This window comes from Ranitomeya imitator, chromosome 4 (genome assembly GCF_032444005.1).
Source record: "Ranitomeya imitator isolate aRanImi1 chromosome 4, aRanImi1.pri, whole genome shotgun sequence".
Taxonomy (NCBI): Eukaryota; Metazoa; Chordata; class Amphibia; order Anura; family Dendrobatidae; genus Ranitomeya; species Ranitomeya imitator.
The window spans coordinates 713,250,513-713,273,942 of record NC_091285.1 but is presented as its reverse complement, the minus strand read 5'-3'; the positions used below and the strand labels follow the sequence as shown (position 1 = coordinate 713,273,942).

Genomic DNA, 23,430 nt, shown 5'->3' with positions numbered 1-23,430 from the left:
AAATTTTTGAGCTTTAAAAATAATTGTAAACTGTTTTTTGCTCTGAAACCCCGTTCCTCTGGTGATTCCATCCAGCGGGTTAAGATGGTCATCAATCTGCTGCGTGGTGATCCTCAGGATTGGGCATTTCCCCTGGAATCTGAGAATCCGGCTTTGCTTAATGTAGACACCTTTTTCCTTGCGCTAGGGTTATTGTATGATGAACCTAATTCAGTGGATCATGCTGAGAAGACCTTGTTGGCCCTGTGTCAGGGTCAAGAAGTGGCAGAATCGTATTGCCAGAAATTTAGAAAATGGTCTGTGCTGACTAAATGGAATGAGGATGCCTTGGCGGCAATTTTCAGAAAGGGTCTTTCTGAATCCGTTAAAGATGTTATGGTGGGTCTGAGTGATTCTATGTCTCTGGCCATTCAGATTGATCGGCGCTTGCACGAGCGCAGAATTGTGCACACTATGTCGTTGTCTTCCGAGCGGAGTCCTGAGCCTATGCAGTGTGACAGGACTGTGTCTAGAGCTGAACGACAAGGATTCAGACGTCAGAATAGGTTGTGTTTTTACTGCGGCGATTCTGCTCATGTTATTTCTGATTGCCCTAAGCGTACCAAGAGAATCGCTAGTTCCGTTACCATCAGTACTGTACAACCTAAATTTCTGTTATCTGTGACCCTGATCTGCTCATTATCGTCATTTTCTGTCATGGCATTTGTGGATTTAGGCGCCGCTTTAAACTTAATGGACTTAGAATTTGCCAGACGTTGTGGTTTTCCCTTGCAGCCTTTGCAGAGTCCTATTCCTTTGAGGGGCATTGATGCTACACCGTTGGCTAAAAATAAACCTCAGTTTTGGACACAGCTGACCATGTGCATGGCGCCAGCCCATCAGGAAGATTGTCATTTTCTGGTGTTGCATAATTTGCATGATGTTGTTGTGCTGGGTTTCCCATGGTTACAGGTGCATAATCCGGTATTAGATTGGAAATCTATGTCTGTGACTAGTTGGGGTTGTCAGGGGGTTCATGGTGACGTTCCTTTGATGTCAATTGCCTCCTCCCCTTCTTCTGAAATTCCTGAGTTTTTGTCTGATTTTCAGGATGTATTTGATGAGCCCAAGTCCAGTTCCTTTCCACCGCACAGGGACTGTGATTGTGCGATTGACTTGATTCCATGCTGTAAGTTCCCTAAGGGCCGACTTTTCAACCTGTTTGTGCCAGAACATGCCGCCATGCGGAGCTATGTTAAGGAGTCTTTGGAGAAAGGGCATATTCGGCCATCTTCTTCACCATTGGGAGCAGGTTTTTTTTTGTTGCCAAGAAGGATGGCTCCTTGAGACCCTGTATTGATTATCGCCTTTTGAATAAGATCACGGTCAAATTCCAATACCCTTTGCCTTTGCTTTCTGATTTGTTTGCTGAGATTAAGGGGGCTAGTTGGTTTACTAAGATTGACCTTCGAGGGGCATAAAATCTTGTTCGTATTAAGCAGGGTGACGAATGGAAAACTGCGTTTAATACGCCCGAAGGCCATTTTGAATACCTTGTGATGCCATTCGGACTCTCTAATGCTCCATCTGTGTTTCAGTCCTTCATGCATGATATCTTTCGGAATTATCTTGATAAATTCATGATTGTATATTTGGATGATAGTTTGATTTTTTCAGATGATTGGGAGTCTCATGTGCAACAAGTCAGGATGGTATTTCAGATCCTTTGTGATAATGCTTTGTTTGTGAAGGGGTCTAAGTGCCTCTTTGGAGTACAGAAGGTTTCTTTTTTGGGCTTCATTTTTTCTCCCTCATCTATAGAAATGGATCCGGTTAAGGTTCAGGCCATTCATGATTGGATCCAGCCCACATCCGTGAAAAGCCTTCAGAAATTTTTGGGCTTTGCTAATTTTTATCGCCGTTTCATTGCCAACTTCTCCAGTGTGGTTAAACCCCTGACCGATTTGACCAAGAAAGGCGCTGACGTGACGAATTGGTCCTCTGCGGCTGTTTCTGCCTTTCAGGAGCTTAAACGCCGATTTACTTCTGCCCTGTGTTGCGTCAGCCGGATGTTTCTCTTCCATTTCATGTTGAGGTTTGGAATCTCCAGTCCAGGCATCCGAGTCACATGAGGCCTTAGAGGTGACACGAGCGGGATCCAAGTCTCAGTCTGCCCGTGCACATAAGGTCCGTCATGTTTGCCAGCAGTCAGGACACCTTGCCTCCAAGGGTCCTCAGCAGTCGGGGAAACATCAGCGTCTAGTGGCAGTTGGAGGAGGTACACTAGACATGGCGACGTTTGCCTCAAAGTTGTCCTTTAAGGGGACAATTACCATAGGCCCATCCACTCTTATGGTCGAGCTATGCGTGGATTCTGGGGCAGAGGGTAACTTTATGTCTTCCGCTTTTGCCCAGCGTCATGCAATACCCTTGGTGATGCTCGCCAAGCCGGTAACCGTTCGAGTGGTAAATGGGTCAACACTACCTTCACAGATTACCCACCAAACCATTCCTTTCACGCTATCTGTGTCTCCATCACATCAGGAGATAATCTCCCTATTAGTCATTCCTGAGGGAATTGATGAGGTCCTGTTGGGGATACCATGGCTTCGCTACAATTCTCCTCATATTGAGTGGTCCTCTGGGAGAATTTTGGGATGGAGTAAATCCTGCGAGGGTAGATGTCTGAGGGAGTGCGTTCAGGTTGCTACTACACAGGTACCCGCAGATCTTTCCTCTCTCCCCAAGCACTATTGGCCCTATGCAGACGTGTTCTCCAAAAGAGCTGAGGAGACCCTTCCGCCTCACCGCCCCTATGACTGTCCTATTGACCTCTTGCCTGGTGCTGAGCCTCCCCGGGGTCGAGTCTATCCGTTATCTCTCCCGGAGACGGAGGCAATGTCCCAGTACATCCAGGAGAATCTGGCAAGAGGATTCATTAGGAAGTCAGTGTCACCGGCAGGGGCAGGGTTCTTCTTCGTACAGAAGAAGACTGGAGACTTACCTCCATGCATAGACTACAGGGGTCTTAACGCCATCACCGTTAAGAACAAGTACCCACTACCCCTGATATCTGAGCTGTTTGATAGGCTACGGGGAGCGAGGGTATTTACAAAGTTAGATCTGCGGGGTGCTTACAACCTGATTCGCATCCGTGAGGGGGATGAATGGAAGACGGTTTTAACACCAGGGATGGGCACTATGAATATCTGGTGATGCCCTTCGGGCTCTGTAATGCCCCAGCCATTTTCCAAGACTTTGTGAACGACATCTTCCGGGATATGCTCACCACCTCGGTTGTAGTCTATCTGGATGATATTCTCATCTTCTCTCCAGATATTGACTTCCATCGGAGAGATGTTCGCAAAGTCTTTGACCTCTTACGGGCAAACTCCCTCTACGCCAAGTTGGAGAAGTGTGTGTTTGAGCAGGAGTCCTTGCCTTTCCTTGGTTATATCATCTCTGCCCAGGGTTTGGCTATGGATCCTGCCAAGCTACAGGCTGTAATGGACTGGCAGGAACCCCATTCTCTTAAAGCGGTGCAGCGCTTTATGGGGTTCATTAATTACTATCGCCAGTTCATTCCACACTTCTCAACTTTGGTAGCTCCCTTGGTTGCCCTCACCAAGAAGGGAGCAAATCCCAAGTTGTGGTCAGAGGAGGTCTCCAAAGCCTTTCTCTCGATCAAGTCACACTTCGCTAGCGCTCCCATCCTACATCGCCACGATGTTGATAAGCCATTTATCTTGGAGGTGGATGCCTCATCCGTTGGTGCTGGAGCAGTCCTTTTCCAAAAGGATGCTCAAGGTCGGAAGCATCCTTGCTTCTTCTTCTCCAAGACCTTCACACCAGCGGAGAGGAATTATTCCATCGGGGACAGGGAGTTGCTGGCCATGAAGTTGGCTTTTTCGGAGTGGAGACATCTCTTGGAGGGAGCTCGCTTTCCCTTCCAAGTCTTCACTGACCACAAGAACTTGGTGTATCTGCAAACGGCCCAGCGGCTGAATTCTCGCCAGGCTAGATGGTCCCTGTTCTTCTCCCGGTTCCATTTTACTCTCCATTTCCTCTCCGGAGAGAAGAACGTTCGTGCTGACGCTCTCTCCCGCTCCGTGGTGTCATCGGAGGAGGAGGAGCCTCGGCTTATTGTCCCTTCAGAGAGCCTGAGAACTGTAGCTCCGGTTTCGCTAGAGTCTGTGCCCCCGGGCAAGACTTTCGTACCAGCTAACTTGCGACCGGAGGTTCTCTCTTGGGCTCACTCCTCCATAGTGGGTGGGCATTTTGGGACCAAGAGGACATCTGAGCTTCTGGCGAGAACATACTGGTGGCCGCATATGGCCCGAGATGTCAAGGACTATATTCAGGCGTGCGTTTCTTGCGCCCAGAATCGGTCTTCTCGGCAACGGCCTGCTGGGTTGCTTTACCCTCTACCGGTGGCAGACAGGCCCTGGGAGATGGTCGGGATGGAATTTGTGGTGGGTCTACCCAAGTCGCGTGGCTGCTCCATTATTTGGGTTGTCACCGACCATTTCTCCAAGATGGTGCATTTGGTGCCGCTTCCTCGGTTACCCTCAGCACGGGCCTTGGCGGTGTTGTTCATTAGACACGTTTTCCGTTTGCATGGTATGCCTGATAAGATTGTCAGCGATCGGGGTCCCCAGTTCGCGTCTCGGTTTTGGAGAGAGCTCTGCCGTTTACTCAGCATAGAGTTAAACCTCTCCTCTGCTTACCATCCCGAGACGAATGGGTTGGTGGAGAGAACCAACCAGACTCTGGTGACATATTTGCGACATTTCGTCTCTGCTAGGCAGGATGACTGGGCATCTTTGCTACCTTGGGCGGAATTTGCCCTGAACAACGCCGTAGCCGATTCCACTGGTCAAACTCCTTTTCTCCTTAATTACGGCCAGCATCCGTGTGTCCCTGTGCCCATGCCCGTGTCATCCACCGATTCCAGGGTGGCAGACTGGGCGGTGGAGGCACGTGACATCTGGGACCGCACACAGGAAGCCATCCGGGCCTCCAAGGAGAGAATGAGGGTTTCGGCTGATACACACCGGCGCCCCGCTCCGGTCTTTGCTCCTGGCGACTTAGTGTGGCTCTCCGCCCGTAACATCAGGCTGCGAGTTGAGTCCACTAAGTTTGCTCCTCGCTACATTGGCCCGTTTAAGGTTCTGGAACAGGTCAACCCTGTGGTCTACCGTTTGGTTATTCCTCCACGCCTTGGTATCACCGATACTTTCCACGTTTCCCTCTTAAAGCCCGTTCATTTGTCCCGGTTTTCCGAGTCATCTGCTGGGACATCGGGTTCATCCACGGATGAGTTTGAGGTGAATGCTATTGTGGGGTGCAAGGTGGTACGTGGCAAGAACTTTTATCTGGTGGACTGGAAGGGTCACGGCCCAGAGGATAGAACCTGGGAGCCTGTGGAGCACATTCGGGCTCCGCTGCTTATCGCAGCTTTTGAGCGTAGTGAGGCTCAAGGAGGGGGGGGCCCTAGGAGGGGGGGTAATGTTAGGGGTCGAGTTCCCGCTTCTGCACAGGGGGAATCTCGAGCCACCTCTGCTGCGGTCTCCCATTCTTGTCCAGCCACAGTGGAGTCTGCTCAGCAAGGACGTCGGTCCCAGCGTCTTGCTCGTTCTCGCTCTGTTCTGAGAGTTACTGCTGCTTCTCCAGTCTCTGCCTTTAAAGTCAGTGCTGGTCAGCAGCGAGCGGACTTCTCTGGGACTAAGTCCTTGTCTGCACGTACTGAGCATGCCCAGGGTAAGATCTCCCGTTGGAGATCGAGGGTCATGTGCTCAGGCTCTGCAGCACATTCCATTGGTCCTCTTGGCAGGTCTTGGAAGGGCAAAAGTGCTGTAGCCACTTCCTGTGCTGCAACTATATAAACTGCGCATGACCGCACGGCCATGCGCTAGTATTGTCTCATTATGATATATGTGTGTGTGTGTAGATGAATGTATGTCGATGGATGAAAGCTCCTAAATATCCCTCCCTAGAGTTGTTGTCTGCTCGCGGATGTTGGTAGCTATCTAGCGCCCGACTAATCATCTGCACGATACACACATTACAGCGTCCTCTTGCTGTGTCCGCCTGTACGGCGCCGTGCGCTTGCCTTGCGCTTTCCATACCCAAGCCTGTGTGGTTGGTGGCGTCCGTCAGTGCGGCATTGCTCGCACTCCTGTGCATTTATATATTTATATTTAGTTTCCTTTCACACCCAGTTGCGGTGTAGTGCCAGCGAGGGTCTAATCGAACTTCAATCCCAGTTGGGGTTAAGTACGCTGACTACTCGCTCGCGCTTTAGGTGCGGTACCGCGATCCTGTGACGCAACAGGATTGCTCCCTTCACGCTGGGTGAGGTTGAACCCACGTGTACATACTTTAGTGTACCGCCATATAGTCTGTATTTACTAGCAGCAGGTTTTCACCTGCACGGTGGACCCCGGACTGCGAACGCATCTATATCACCTATCTTGGTGCGTTCCGCCAGTCCTAACACACCGTTTTGTGGTCTTGACGATCATAAGAATCTGATTTATCTCGAGTCTGCCAAACAGCTGAATCCTAGACAGGCCCGATGGTCCCTGTTTTTCTCCCGTTTTGATTTTGTGGTCTCGTATCTTCCGGGTTCTAAGAATGTTAAGGCGGATGCCCTCTCTAGGAGCTTTTGCCTGATTCTCCTGGGGTCCTTGAGCCGGTCGGCATCCTGAAGGAAGGGGTGATTCTTTCTGCCATCTCCCCTGATTTACAACGGGTTCTTCAGGAATTTCAGGCTGACAAACCTGACCGCTGTCCAGTGGGGAAACTGTTTGTTCCTGACAGATGGACTAATAAAGTGATTTCTGAGGTTCATTGTTCTGTGTTGGCTGGCCATCCTGGGATTTTCGGTACCAGAGATTTGGTTGGTAGGTCCTTTTGGTGGCCTTCTTTGTCACGGGATGTGCATTCCTTTGTGCAGTCCTGTGGGACTTGTGCGCAGGCCAAGCCTTGCTGTTCCCTCGCTAGTGGGTTGCTTTTGCCTTTGCCTGTCCCTGAGAGGCCTTCGACACATATTTCTATGGATTTTATTTCAGATCTTCCGGTTTCCCAGAGGATGTCGGTTATCTGGGTGGTTTGTGACCGGTTTTCTAAGATGGTTCATTTGGTACCTTTGCCTAAATTGCCTTCCTCTTCTGATTTGGTTCCGTTGTTCTTTCAGCATGTGGTTCGTTTGCATGGCATTCCGGAGAATATTGTGTCCGATAGAGGTTCCCAGTTTGTTTCTAGGTTTTGGCGGGCCTTTTGTGCTAGGCTGGGCATTGATTTGTCTCTTTCTTCCGCATTTCATCCTCAGACAAATGGCCAAACCGAGCGAACTAATCAGACTTTGGAAACTTATTTGAGATGCTTTGTGTCTGCTGATCAGGATGATTGGGTGGCCTTCTTGCCATTGGCCGAGTTTGCCCTTAATAATCGGGCTAGTTCTGCTACCTTGGTTTCACCCTTCTTTTGTAATTCTGGTTTTCATGCTCGTTTTTCTTCAGGGCAGGTTGAGCCTTCTGATTGTCCTGGGGTGGACTCTGTGGTTAACAGGTTTCAGCAAATTTGGGCTCATGTTGTGGACAATTTGGTGTTGTCTCAGGAGTAGGCTCAACGTTTTGCTAACCGTCGCCGGTGTGTTGGTTCCCGGCTTCGGGTTGGGGATTTGGTCTGGTTGTCTTCCCGTCATGTTCCTATGAAGGTTTCTTCCCCTAAGTTTAAGCCTCGGTTTATTGGTCCTTATAGGATTTCTGAGATTATCAATCCAGTGTCTTTTCATTTGGCCCTTCCAGCCTCTTTCTCCATCCATAATGTTTTTCATAGATCTTTGTTGTGGAAATATGTGGTGCCCGTTGTTCCCTCTGCTGATCCTCCTGCCCCAGTGTTGATTGATGGGGAGTTGGAGTATGTGGTTGAGAAGATTTTGGATTCTCATTTTTCGAGGCGGAAGCTTCAGTATCTTGTCAAATGGAAGGGTTATGGTCAGGAGGATAATTCTTGGGTTATTGCCTCTGATGTTCATGCTGACGATATGGTTCGTGCCTTTCATTTGGCTCGTCCTGATCGGCCTGGGGGCTCTGGTGAGGGTTCGGTGACCCCTCCTCAAAGGGGGGGTACTGTTGTGAATTCTGCTCTCGGGCTCCCTCCGGTGGTTATAAGTGGTAGCGCTGCTGTCTTTGGATCGCAGCATTCATCAGGTGTCTCCACTTATTGCAATTCTGACTGGGCTATTTAGTCTTGCTTGACCCTTTAGTCAGTGCCAGTTGTCCATTGTTCCTGGAGGATTCACATCCCTGCCTGGTCTCTCCTGCTTTGCTGTTCATTTCAACAAAGATAAGTTCTGGCTTTGATTTTTGCAGTCCACATGCTGTGGGCCTTATTGTTCAGTTCTTTTCCATGTTTTGTCTTGTCCAGCTTGGTCTGTATAAGGATTTGTTTAGCCAAGCTGGTATCTCTGGAGATGCAGATATACCCTCCATGCCTTTAGTTAGTTGTGGAGATTTTGTATTTTCTGTGGTGGATATTTTCTAGTGTTTTAATACTGACCGCTTAACACTCTGTCCTATCCTTTCTATTTAGCTAGAGTGGCCTCCTTTGCTAAATCCTGATTTCAGTCTGCGTATGTTATTTCCCTCTCCTCTCACAGTCAATATTTGTGGGGGGCTGTCTATTCTTTGGGGATTTTCTCTGAGGCAAGATAGTTTTCCCTTTTCTATCTCTAGGGTTATTTAGTCCTCCGGCTGTGTCGAGATGTCTAGGAAGTGTTAGGTACATTCCACGGCTACTTCTAGTTGCGGTGTTAAGTTCAGGGTCTGCGGTCAGTACAGGTACCACCTTCTCCAGGATACGTCTCATGCTGCTCCTAGGCCACCAGTTCATAACAGTGAGCATCCCCCGCATCTGATAAATGAAAGACTAGGGCCAAGTGGAGGCGAGCATCCTTGTATTTGATAAATGAGAAACCAAGGCCAAGTGGAGGAGAGCATCACCCGCATCTGATAAATGATAAACCAGTGCCAGGTGGAGGTGAGTATCCCCCGCATCTGATAAATGATAAACCAGGGCCAAGTGGAGGCAAGCATCCCCTGCATCTGATAAATGACAAAGCCAGGGCAAAGTGGAGGTGAGCATCCCCCGCATCTGATAAATGACAAATCAGTGCCAAGTGGAGTCGAGTATCCCCCTCATCTGATAAATGATAAACCAGGGACAAGTGGAGGCAAGCATCCCCTGCATCTGATAAATGATAAACCAGGGACAAGTGGAGGCAAGCATCCCCTGCATCTGATAAATGACAAAACCAGGCTAAGTGGAGGTGAGCATCCCCCGCACCTGATAAATGAAAGACTAGGCCAAGTGGAGGCGACCATCCTTGCATTTGATAAATGAGAAACCAAGGCCAAGTGGAGGAGAGCATCACCCGCATCTGATAAATGATAATCCAGGGCCAAGTGGAGGTGAGGATCCTCGTATCTGATAAATGGTAAACCAGGGCCAAGTGGAGGAGAGCATCACCCGCTTCTGATAAATGATTATCCAGGGCCAATAGGAAGGCAAGCATCCTCTGCTTCTGATAAATGACAAAACCAGGGCTAAGTGGAGGCGAGTATCCCCTGCATCTGATAAATGATAGACTAGGCGAGCATCTCCAGCATCTGATAAATGGTAAAGCAAGGTCAAGTGGAGATGAGCATTCCCCGCATCTGATAAATGATGTCTTACTTCTATCAGATGGCAGCCTTCTTACGTCTCTTCCAATAAACACTAAATTGTTGTTGGTGACTCTAAAAGGGGCATTTACGCTGCAAGATAATTGAGCGCTAGGGTTGTTGAAAAAGCTTTTTTGTGATTCATCACCTGATGAATGATCAAAACTCTCATTTATCGGGTGAAATGATCTTTTCTGCAGCACAAAAGATCATCGTGCTCGGCAGCACAATGTTACATAGTTACATAGTTATTAAGGTTGAAGGAAGACTATAAGTCCATCTAGTTCAACCCATAGCCTAACCTAACATGCCCTAACATGTTGATCCAGAGGAAGGCAAAAAAAAACCCATGTGGCAAAGAGTAAGCTCCACATTGGGGAAAAAAATTCCTTCCCGACTCCACATACGGCAATCAGACTAGTTCCCTGGATCAACGCCCTATCAAGGAATCTAGTGTATATACCCTGTAACATTATACTTTTCCAGAAAGGTATCCAGTCCCCTCTTAAATTTCAGTAATTAATCACTCATTACAACATCATACGACAGAGAGTTCCATAGTCTCACTGCTCTTACAGTAAAGAATCCGCGTCTGTTATTATGCTTAAACCTTTTTTCCGCCAAACGCAGAGGATGCCCCCTTGTCCCTGTTTCAGGTCTATGATTAAAAAGATCATCAGAAAGGTCTTTGTACTGTCCCCTCATATATTTATACATTAAAATAAGATCACCCCTTAGTCTTCGTTTTTCCAAACTAAATAGCCCCAAGTGTAATAACCTATCTTGGTATTGCAGGCCCCCCAGTCCTCTAATAACCTTGGTCGCTCTTCTCTGCACCCTAGTTCAGTTATGTCTTTCTTATACACCGGAGACCAGAACTGTGCACAGTATTCTAAGTGTGGTCGAACTAGTGACTTGTATAAAGGTAAAATTATGTTCTCCTCATGAGCATCTATGCCTCTTTTAATGCATCCCATTATTTTATTTGCCTTTGTAGCAGCTGCCTGACACTGGCCACTGAATATGAGTTTGTCATCCACCCATACACCCAGGTCTTTTTCATTGACGGTTTTGCCCAGAGAGTTAGAATTAAGCGCATAGTTATACATCTTATTACTTCTACCCAAGTGCATGACCTTACATTTATCCCCATTAAAGCTCATTTGCCATTTATCAGCCCAAGCTTCTAGTTTACATAAATCATCCTGTAATATAAAATTGTCCTCCCCTGTATTGATTACCCTGCAGAGTTTAGTGTCATCTGCAAATATTGAAATTCTACTCTGAATGCCCCCTACAAGGTCATTAATAAATATGTTAAAAAGAAGAGGGCTCAATACTGACCCCTGTGGTACCCCACTGCTAACCGCTACCCAGTCCGAGTGTGTTCCACTAATAACCACCCTTTGTTTCCTATCCCTGAGCCAGCTCTCAACCCACTTGCACATATTTTCCCTTATCCCCATTATTCTCATTTTATGTATCAACCTTTTGTGTGGCACCGTATCAAAAGCTTTTGAAAAGTCCATATACACTACATCCACTGGGTTCCCTTGGTCCAATCCAGAACTTACCTCTTCATAGAAACTGATCAAATTAGTCTGACATGAACGGTCCCTAGTAAACCCGTGCTGATACTGGGTCATGAGGTTATTCCTCTTCAGATACTCCAGTATAGCATCCCTTAGAATGCCCTCCAGGATTTTACCCACAGTAGAGGTGAAGCTTACTGGCCGATAATTTCCGAGTTCAGTTTTTGTTCCCTTTTTGAATATTGGCACCACATTTGCTATACGCCAGTCCTGTGGCGCAGACCCTGTTATTATGGAGTCTTTAAAGATTAAAAATAATGGTCTATCAATGACTGTACTTAATTCCTGCAGTACTCGGGGGTGTATCCCATCCGGGCCCGGAGATTTGTCAATTTTAGTGATTTTTAGACGCCGCCGCACTTCCTGCTGGGTTAAGCCGGTGACATTTAATTGGGAATTTTTATCACTAGACATTTTGTCTGCCATGGGATTTTCTTGTGTAAATACTGATGAAAAAAAGTCATTTAGCATATTGGCTTTTTCCTCATCCTCATCCACCATCTCACCCAGACTATTTTTAAGGGGGCCAACACTATCATTTTTTAATTTCTTACTATTTATGTAGTTAAAGAATATTTTGGGATTATTTTTACTCTCCCTGGCAATGAGTCTCTCTGTCTCAATCTTTGCTGCCTTGATTTGCTTTTTACAGAATTTATTTAATTTTCTGTATTTATTTAATGCCTCATCACTACCTACTTCCTTTAATTCTCTAAATGCTTTCTTTTTGTCACTTATTGCGCCCCTTACAGCTCTATTTAGCCATATTGGTTTCCTCCTATTTCTAATATGTTTATTCCCATACGGTATATACTGTGCACAGGTCCTATCCAGGATGCTAATAAACGTCTCCCATTTTCTTTGTGTATTTTTGTGTCTCAGGATATCGTCCCAGTTAATTGCACCAAGATCCTCTCTCATCCGTTGGAAATTTTGCCCTCCTGAAGTTTAGTGTCCTTGTAACCCCTCTACTACACTTCTTAGGCTACATGAAAACTTATTATTTTGTGATCACTATTCCCCAAGTGACCCCCAACCCTTATATTTGATATGCGGTCTGGCCTGTTGGTTAATATTAGGTCTAGCAGTGCCCTCCTTCTTGTTGGGTCCTGAACCAGTTGTGAAAGGTAATTGTCTCTCATAGTTGTCAAAAACCGATTACCTTTGCTGGAACTGCAGGTTTCTGTTCCCCAATCTATTTCAGGGTAGTTGAAGTCCCCCATAATAATGACTTCTCCCTGAGTCGCAGCTTCATCTATTTGCTTTACGAGGATATTCTCCATTGCTTCCATTATTTTTGGAGATTTATAACAAACTCCTATCAGTAATTTATTATTTTTTCCCCCTCCCCTTATCTCCACCCACAGGGATTCTACATTTTCATTAAATTCACCTATATTATCGCGCAGGATGGGTTTTAAGGATGATTTTACATATAGACACACCCCTCCCCCTCGCTTATCTGTACGGTCATTTCTGAACAGGCTATAGCCCTGCAAGTTAACAGCCCAGTCATGGCTCTCATCCAGCCACGTTTCAGATATCCCCACCATGTCATAATTATGCTCCAACAACATTAGTTCTAATTCGTCCATTTTGTTGGTGAGGCTTCTGGCATTAGTATACATGCACTTGATGTTCCTCTCTGTACTTCTATTTCTTAAATTATTAACTGTTCTGACCCCACCCCCCATGCCACCGCCATCTTCCTTATTTGTGCACAGGACTGTCTGCACTATCTTCCCCTCCTATAAATTGAATACCCTCCCCCCAATTCCTAGTTTAAACACTCCTCCAACCTTCTAGCCATTTTCTCCCCCAGCACAGCTGCACCTTCTCCACTGAGGTGCAGCCCGTCCCTAGCGTAGAGCCTGTAGCCAACTGAGAAGTCAGCCCAGTTCTGCAGGAACCCAAACCCCTCCTTCCTACACCAATTCTTGAGCCACTTATTAACCTCCCAAATCTCCCGTTGCCTCTCTGGCGTGGCACGTGGTACAGGCAGAATTTCGGAAAATACCACGTTGGAGGTCCTTGCTTTCAGCTTGCGGCCTAAATCCCTGAAATCATCTTTAAGGACCTTCCACCTACCTCTAACTTTGTCATTTGTGCCAATGTGCACCATGACCGCTGGGTCCTCACCAGCCCCTCCCAGTAATCTGTCCACCCGATCAGCGATGTGTCGGACTCGAGCGCCAGGTAGGCAGCACACCGTTCGACGATCCCTGTCTTTGTGACAGATTGCCCTATCTGTTCCCCTAATAATTGAGTCGCCCACTACCAGCACCTGTCTGGCCTGCCCTGCTCTCCTATTTCCCTCCTTACTGGAGCAGTCACTCCCCCGGCTTTCAGAGGACATGCCTGGCTGCAGCAGTGCTACCCCTGTACTGGCACCCCCTCATCTGCCAACTTAGCAAACTTATTGGGGTGTGCCAGATCAGGACTAGCCTCCCTGGCACTCTTCCCTCTACCCCGCTTCCTAACTGTCACCCAGCTTGCTACTTCACTGTTTTGCGGCTCCATCCTACCATCCCCCCCCCTCATCTGTCCCATTGAGTGTCTGCTCCGTGAGCAGAAGACTCCTCTCCATATTGTCTATGGATCTCAGTGTTGCCAGCTGCACATTTAGAGTCAGAATCTGGTTTTCCAAATGCACAACGTGCTCACATCTCGCACAGCAGTATGCACCCTCGACCGGCTGATCAAGGACTGCATACATGTGGCAAGATGTGCACTGGATGGCGTGTAAACTGTTGCGTGTAAACAGGTCTCATACTGGTGAAAACTATGGCAACCTATGCACTTAGCGATCTAGTATAGTAAACAGGTATTCAAATTTGTAAAGGTTAACCCATTGGTGATCGATTCATAGCAGAATTTGGATATAAGGTTTTTTTTCCTAATGGCCCCTATTGATATTTTTTGGCAGAAGTCTGCAGATGAGGTTGATAAGGCTGAGGGGCATTTACTTATTCACATGTATGGTGGAAATGATTCTGCATAGATGAAGCAGTAATGAGGAAAACATCATTTCTAGGTCTTGGAGCAGTCAGGATGACAAATGTACAAAAAAGTTGAAAATTCATAGTAAATATTTACAGGACACAGCAATGCTCGATCTTCTCTAATCAACCATAAATCAGCATTGTGTCAGCTCCCTCATGATCTGATGCATTGGGGCCTGGATTACACACAACTTCTGCAGGTGTCTTGTGGTATCTGACACCATTAGATCACTAGATATATGAGATTGGGAAAGTCATATGGCACAAAGGACTGGATTGTTTCGGTGTATGAGCAAAAAAAGTCCTATCGGATGACACAGAGGACCGTGATTGCACAAAGAACCTATATGGGAGAAGAAGAGGTCCTCCAAACACAAGGTGTAGAAAGGGTACACAATTTTATTGAAGCAAAAAACAGATGGTTAAAAGCTTAAAAAAGGAGATGTAGACAGACCATACAGGAACTGGAGCAAATATAGCGAAAAGCACGATGCGTCTGAAAATTGCATACCGTGATAAATACAGATAATTACATGAGGCTGCAATGTGGATAAAATAGGTTCCTCATACACTCGGGTGTAATTATATAGAACTCCTTTCACTTCATTAGATGGGCTCCAGGGACCTCCATAATACAGGTGCAGATAATGAGATGGGTTATATCAGGACGTAGAGGCATAGATGTCGGCATCACTCTGCTGTGTCAGGCGACGTCTGCTGTGAGATAGGAGGATTCATCCAGGAGATTGTATTACTGAGAGGAGGTGATACTGCAACATCAGAAACTCTGCCATTATGTGTTATTTTATGCATCTTATTCCTGCCTACACCGTCATCTCCACCTTCATCCTCAACCTTTCCACCAGGACCTTCATTGATATAACCATTACCATTCACAACACCACCACCATCTTCATCACCATCATCCACCTTATCGTTACCACCATATTCATCATGATTGCCAATTACATCACCACCATTAACATCATTAACAATGACACTTCCGTCATTAGTATCATTATACTCATTGTCAACAACATCATCATCACTATTTTCTTTCTCTCCACAACCATGTTCATCATCACCAGCTTTATCCTCACTTTCACCACCATCATCACCATCTTCATCATCACCACAACCATTGCCATCATCAACAGTTTCATCCTCACCACAGCCACTGTCATCATCAACAGCTTCATCCTCATCACAACCACTTTCATCATCATCACTATCTTCATCCTCACTTCAACCACTGTCATCGTCATCATCTTTATCCTCACTACAATCACCACTGTCATCATTCACATCAGTTTCAACTGCATCATAACCATCATCACTACCCTCATCATTACCCAATGTCCTTCAGGCATGTACCATATTTTAGGTTTGTCTCACCTCTCTGTACTGGAATATTTTCTCCTAGATCATTTTCTGCAGCAGAAGGAATTACAATCTAATTTTTTGTTACAAATCAGAAGCTTACAAATACTATGTCATTCATCTCCGCACATGGGTTACATGCAGATTAATATGATAGTATATCAAGAGGAGCAGATCTAATGGTCTTCTCTGCCACTAGACCTAAAACTTTAGGGTTTGGGTGACTCTTTGATGTAAATGGAATTACCTTTAAAGACATGGAATTATATTGTTTGTTCCAGGACTGTTGTAATAATAGTTATAGACAACTGGTAATTAAAGCTTTTAGGCCCCTTAATAATTATTAGATGCATGACAAATGGTTTGGATAACCCAAGAGTCTTTCTTAAAGCCCCCACCTTAAACATCTTTAAGAAAACAAGTAAAATGTCACGGTGAAATCGCAAATCAGAAATTGTCATTGATGCTGATCCAGGCTATAAGATTGTCGTAGCTCTTGATAATTTCTTCAATTTTGGGTAAATCAGTTGTTATATCTTTCAGCTGAAACAACTAACTAGCCTCTCATTTTAAGAGAAGGGGTCTAGGTACAGTATAAAGGGGACAGAGGTAGTGCAACCTCGGCCCTGGTAACCAATTATGCACTATATTTTGGAGGTCAAAATTACAATTCTCCCTATGACCAGCTCTAGTCTTCACTGTATCAGCATAAACATTGAGGAGAGAAATGCCTTAAGACTTCAACATTTAGAGTTACCTGTCACATTGATTTAGGCCAACTCTATACTCTTGGTTATTAATGTCAATGATTTCATCCCAACAGAGAAAGATCTGGAATTAACGAAATCAACAACACCCAAGTGACCATGTTTGAGTTTACCGGACTGACTCATGATCCAGCTCTTGCTGTTTTTCTTTTCATTTTCTTCCTCTTAGTTTATTTTATAACTGTGGTGGGAAATGTTGGGTTGTTCACAATTGTCCATCAGACATCCACCCTCCACACCCCGATGTATCATTTCCTCAGTTACCTCTCAGTGGTGGACCTCTTCTACTCCTCATCTGTAACTCCTAAGATGATTACTGACCTGGTCTCTGTAAGGAAGGTCATCACCTTCTATGGTTGTGCTCTTCAATATTTCTTCTTTTCTACATGTGCAGCCACAGAGGTTCTTCTCCTCTCCAATATGTCCTATGACCGATATGTTGCCATCTGCCACCCTCTTCACTATTTGTCCATAATCACCAAAAAGAAATGCACGCTTTTGGGTCTTTCAGCTTTTTTCTTTGGCCTGTTGCCATGTTCAGTGCAAACCTCTTGTATATTCAGACTTCGATATTGTGGATCAAACCTTATTGACCACTTTTTCTGTGACATTCCTTCAGTACTTAAGCTCTCCTGCTCTAAGACCTTCACCTGTGATATAATTATGCTTTCCTTTATAGGATCTTATAGCATAGGCTCGCTGGCCACCATACTAGTGTCATACATCTATATCCTAGTGGCCATTCTCCAGATTAAATCTAGCGGAGGTAGACAGAAAGCATTCAGCACATGCTCCTCACATGTCATCTGCGCCTCGATCTTCTATGTGTCTGTGTTCCTCACTTATCTACGGCCTCCTTCCAACAACTTTGAGAAACAAGACAAGGTGGCCTCCGTCTTTTACTCAGTCATAACACCCATGTTGAATCCTCTCATTTACAGTCTAAGGAACCAGGAGGTAAAAATGGTCCTTGTAACTGTCTGTATCCAGAGATGGAGCAGTCTTAAAGATAAGTCTATGGGATCCCAGGAACTAAAAACTAAATTTAGGTTACAAGAAAGTGTCTGATATCAAAACATGTACAAACAAGTAAAGTCATTACCAAATTCAAATATTGTGAATAATCAAGGCCATGCAGATTAGGACAGGCAGGGTAATTTATAAGGTATTTGGTTCTTGAGATTCCAAAGCAATAACTGGACTAAACACAACCCTTTCATTGTGTGAAGGTCCTGTGTTGCAATGCAGTAAGATATAGGTCTTTCCTAAAAATTTTAATGGATGCTGCACCATCTGGCCATTATAACGAAGCTGTTATGTATTCTCTACCTAACGTTGGATTTTTCAAAAATCTGAGTTTCTTGTGTTTCTACCCTCTACTAATATACCTAATCCTGATATTTCCATCTCAGAGTTACTACTGTAGCTTCTGGACACCACGCCCAGTGTCTTGAGGTTATATTAAAAGAATTTGAGAATAAAAAATAGGCAGCTATCCGTTAAATCAGTGTAAAATCCTTTAACAAGTCTTGCAACATAACTAGCAAAGTAGCCAAGCCAGAAATCCATGAAAGATAGATATTTTGGAATACTGAACCCTCATCAGTGTAGCCAAAAGATTTTCTGGCTGAAAGAGATGCACTTGATTCAGTTTTAGGGGCAGAAATACACTATATTGCCTCTACCCTGTAACAGCCACTTCACTGTCTCTACCCTGAACCAATCTCTGCACCTTCTCTACTTTGCACTGATCTCTGCACTGACATCTCCTGTATCAGCCACTGCACTATGTCTACCTTGCACCACTCATTGCACTACCTCTACCTTGCAACACTCATTGCACTACCTTGACTCTGGCTTTGCTTTCACTATTGAATACAATGTAAATTTTGAATACTCACCTACAAAGCTCTCCACAGAGCACCATTTAAAATCTCCGCTCTCCTCATCACTGTCTACCACCCTACTCGCTCTCTCCACATTGCTGCACTGCCCCACATCTCCTCATCTCCGTCTACTACCCTACCGATCCTCCCCAGAGTACTCCATCCCTACATCACCCCATCATCTGTCTACCATCCTACCTGTCCCCTCTTCAGTGCGCGCTGCCCTATATTTCCTCATCTTGGTTTACCATCCTACCAGCCCTTTCCACAGTGCTGCATCATTACATCTCTTAAAGAATTCACAGAGAAATCCCCAGTGCTTAATGGATAAAAAATTACCTTTTATTAATTATATTTTTTAAAAATCTCATTTGGTGCACTACATAAACCATCACCATAATAACAACATACAATAGAAAAGACCAGGGTGGTGCCTGACCCTACACTTCACTATATGCACCCTACCTGTCAGCGGAGGTTGGCACCTTATCACCTGCGCAAATGGCGCCCCTGCCTACCGTCGACTATCCCTAATGAGCCCTTGTAGGATGGGATAAGACAGTGTTCATCATACATACGGTGCCGAAATTATCATATTTTTTTAGTCCACATCGGCAGAATGGCAGATCTCTGATTACATCTATCCTGCCCCTACCTGTCAGCAAAGGTTGACACCCTATTTTGGTACGCAAGTGGCGCCCCCGCTCCTCAGCGGCTATCCTCTACCCTCTCCCTTGTTAAACAGTTGAGGGCAAAATTAGTTAAGGTGCTTTAGTGTTTTAAAGGATCAAAAAAATGTTTCTCGGGGTTTCTTCTACATGTATGAGTCCCCTTGATGTGGCACTCATTCACAATTCATATACACAAGACAAGGTATCAGTTAATGATTTGATGATTCATAGGTCCAGATACCAAATCCAATCTATACACCGACATTTGAAATCCCAAACAAGTCCCTTAGAAGAACTTTAATAGGTCTGTCACCTACACGCTCATAAGTATATCCCTTGTAAACTCGACGCGTTTCCCCTCTATAAATATGAGGCTCATCAGGAGTAAAAAGATTGCCAAAGGGCTACTTAGCTTCTCATAGATGATAGGTTTCAACCGATATAGTCCTTAGCACCTCAGGGCAGTTCCCCTCTTGATATAATGCCTCAGGACGAGTGCTAAAGTACATATGTTTTATAGCCTGTTCATTGTCCATTCATTTGCATCATCTGGTTACTTAGCGTGCGTGTCAATACACCGCACATCCGGTTCCCATCCAGCGTTCCAGACGACTCACTTAATCCAGATTATGTGACCACATTTTCTGCAGTACAAGTGCGCAGGTGTAAAAACCCACGCATGCGCTGACATTATTGTGCTTAAGGTGTGCGTTTCACCTACTGCGCCTGCGCCACTCCGATCACCATTCACCACTGAAGGCGCTAACTTTGCTAGTGCGCAGGCGCCGACAATATTCAGGTGTTGTACATACTTATACCCGCACAGGAGCACGTGATCAAAATTAAGTGCCCACACTTCCTCTAGTACATGTGCGCAGGTGCAAACACCTGCGCATGCGCTGACGTTATTGCGCTTCAGGTGTGCATTTCACCTATTGCGCCTGCGCCACTCCAATCATCATTCACCTCCAGAGATGTTTATTCTATTAGTGCGCAGGTGCAGTCCATATTTAGGTGTTAATTATCCTTATACCAGCACAGGAGCATGCTGCACTCCCCACATGTACTACAGCCACTGCGCATGCGTTCTTTCTACATTCCCGGGGATAATATAACCGATCATAATATGATATAAAGACTTCAATCAGGTTCCTTGAGTTACTGAGTTATATTTAACTCCGCAGCAGTGAGGTCACCCCCCAGATGACTAGTGTTGTACTTGGTACATGAAATAGACACAATTTAGGTACCTTTCTTTTTCATGTTCCCCTATGATAAATGCCAAGAGGATACTTAATATAAATAAAAGCACAATTTAATATTAAACATTTGACAATTAATTGTGAACTCAACATGCGCAGCATAGCCCTTCATTTTCTGGCCATAAATGTATTATTATTATTATTATTTATTATTATAGCGCCATTTATTCCATGGCGCTTTACATGTGAGGAGGGGTATATATAATAAAACAAGTACAATAATCTTGAACAATACAAGTCACAACTGGTACAGGAGGAGAGATGACCCTGCCCGCGAGGGCTCACAATTTACAAGGGATGGGTGAAGATACAGTAGGTGAGGGTAGAGCTGGCCGTGCAGCGGTTTGGTCAATCGGTGGTTACTGCAGGTTGTAGGCTTGTCGGAAGAGGTGGGTCTTCAGGTTCTTTTTGAAGGTTTCGATGGTAGGCGAGAGTCTGATATGTTGTGGTAGAGAATTCCAGAGTAGGGGGGATGCACGAGAGAAATCTTGTATGCGATTGTGCGAAGAGGAGATAATAGGGGAGTAGAGAAGGAGATCTTGTGAGGATCGGAGGTTGCGTGCAGGAAAGTACCGGGAGACGAGGTCACAGATGTGGATGGCTTTGTATGTCATGGTTAGGCTTTTGTACTGGAGTCTCTGGGTGATGGGGAGCCAGTGCAGGGATTGACATAGGGGAGAGGCCGGGGAATAGCGGGGGGACAGGTGGATTAGTCGGGCAGCAGAGTTTAGAATAGATTGGAGGGGTGCAAGAGTGTTAGAGGGGAGGCCACAGAGCAGGAGGTTACAGTAGTCAAGGCGGGAGATGATGAGGGCATGGACTAGGGTCTTTGCAAATTCTTGGTTTAGGAATGTGCGGATCCGTGAAATATTTTTGAGTTGGAGGCGGCAGGAAGTGGAAAGGGCTTGGATATGTGGTTTAAAGGAGAGATCAGTGTCAAGGATTACCCCAAGACAGCGGGCTTGTGGGACTGGGGAGAGTGGGCAGCCGTTTACTGTAATGGATAGGTTCGTTGGGGAGGTCGTGTGAGATGGGGGAAAGATGATGAATTCTGTTTTGTCCATGTTAAGTTTTAGAAATCTAGTGGAGAAGAAGGATGAAATAGCAGACAGACATTGAGGGATTCTGGTTAGAAGGGAGGTGATATCTGGTCCAGAGATGTAGATCTGTGTGTCATCAGCGTAGAGATGATACTGAAAGCCGTGAGATTCTATGAGCTGTCCCAGGCCAAAGGTGTAGATGGAGAAGAGCAGGGGTCCTAGAACTGAGCCTTGCGGGACTCCGACAGATAGGGGGCGAGGTGAGGAGGTGGTGTGTGAGTGGGAGATGCTGAATGTACGGTCAGTTAGGTATGACGAGATCCAGGATAGGGCCAAGTCTGTGATGCCAAGGGATGAGAGGGTCTGCAGCAGCAGGGAATGGTCCACTGTGTCAAAGGCAGAGGACAGGTCCAGGAGGAGGAGGACAGAGTAGTGTCGCTTGCTCTTGGCGGTTAATAGGTCATTGGTGACCTTAGTTAGGGCAGTTTCAGTGGAGTGGTGTGACCGGAAGCCTGATTGAAAGCGGTCGAAGAAAGAGCAGGAAGATAGATGGGAGGACAGTTCAAGATGGACATGTTGTTACAGTAGTTTGGAGGCATAAGGGAGAAGTGATATGGCGCGATAGCTAGATACAGAGGATGGGTCAAGAGAGGGCTTTTTGAGGATAGGTGTGATTGAGGCATGTTTAAAGCTTGAGGGGAAAATGCCAGTTGTTAGTGATAGGTTGAAGAGATGGGTTAGGGTTGGGATGAAGACTGTGGTGAGGTTTGGGATGAAGTGGGATGGGAGTGGGTCAAGTGCACAGGTGGTGAGATGCGATCTTGAGAGTAGAGTGGAGAGTCCGTCTTCTGTAATGGTGGAGTAGTTGGTTTTGGGGGTGGAGGGCTGGGTAGTTGGGAGGAAGGGCTCTGGGGGTTGTTTACTAAAATTGTCTCTGATGTTCTCAATTTTCTGCTTGTATGTATGTACCTCAACCCATTATTTCTGTCAAAAAAATGCTTTTGACAGATACCTACAGATGCAACGTCCAAGAATAAAGACAGATAATCATACATATTTAACCCATTCGGGTCAATGTTGCAGGTAAACTTATTGCTGATTTTTTATCAACAGAGGGCAACTCATAGGTAACAGCCAAAGTTCATTTGCTCATTCAACCCCCTTGGAGAGACCGTGTCCAATCTATGGATCCATTTTAGTTCCTTTTGTAGAATTCTTCTGTCCCAATTCCCACCCTGAATTGATGGGGCCACCACTTCTATAACACAAAAGGAGGAGGAGCTGAGGTCTCCCTGGTGCACACCACGGACATGTCTCCATATATGACTGTCCCTGGCATGCCTGATGTCCCCAGGTGATCCCCTATCCTTCTCCTCAATTCCCTTCTGGTTTTTCCCACATAATTCAGAGGGCAAGTACATTTAAACAGATATATCAAACCGCTTGTCTTACAGTTGGCAAAGTGTCTATTCTCAAACACTTGGCCTGTACTCACACTGGAAAAATGATTTCCTGTTGATATATAACCACAGAAAGAACAGCCGTCACAAAGGAATGTACCCAGCTGTCTTCTATCGAGCCAAGTACCACTCTTTTGGGGGGAGTAAAGGTGCTATATACAAGTTGATCCCTTAGGGACCTCCCCCTTTTATAGGTGATCGTTGGTGTTTCAGACAGGAATTCCTTTATGTCTGTATGCACCAATAATATGACCCAATGTCTATTAACAATGTCCCTTACCTCCTGGGAACAGTCAACAAAATTACCCATGAGTCTCACAAGGGGGTCCGATTCCTCCTTACTCTTGGGCGGCAGGAGGCTAGTCCTTGGAATTGTTTCCACATACTTAAATGTGTCCCGAAGAATGTTGTTCGGATAACCCCTTTCCAAAAATCTATTCCTTAGATCCCGTGTTTCCACATAAAAGAACAAGTCTGAGGAGCAATTTCTCCTAGCACTCATATATTGTCCTTTGGGTATCCCCTTTCTGAGCCCATAAGGATGATGACTGTTCCATCTAAGCAAATAGTTTGTAGAGGTAGGTTTTCTATATATAGTGGTCCCCAAGCGACCTTCACTATCCTTGCTGATTGTAACATCCAAGAAATTGATTATATTTTTAT

The 23,430-nt window shown here is 45.6% G+C and overlaps 1 protein-coding gene across 1 annotated transcript; it reads left to right on the top strand.

Annotated features, from left to right (window-relative positions):
• Window positions 1–15,096: 15,096 nt before the first annotated feature.
• Window positions 15,097–17,516, top strand: LOC138674883 (olfactory receptor 5AR1-like). Its single transcript, XM_069762706.1, has 2 exons — window positions 15,097–15,671; window positions 16,505–17,516. Exons 1-2 carry the CDS (start codon window positions 15,097–15,099, stop codon window positions 17,514–17,516), a joined length of 1,587 nt encoding a protein of 528 aa, XP_069618807.1.
• Window positions 17,517–23,430: the final 5,914 nt, after the last annotated feature.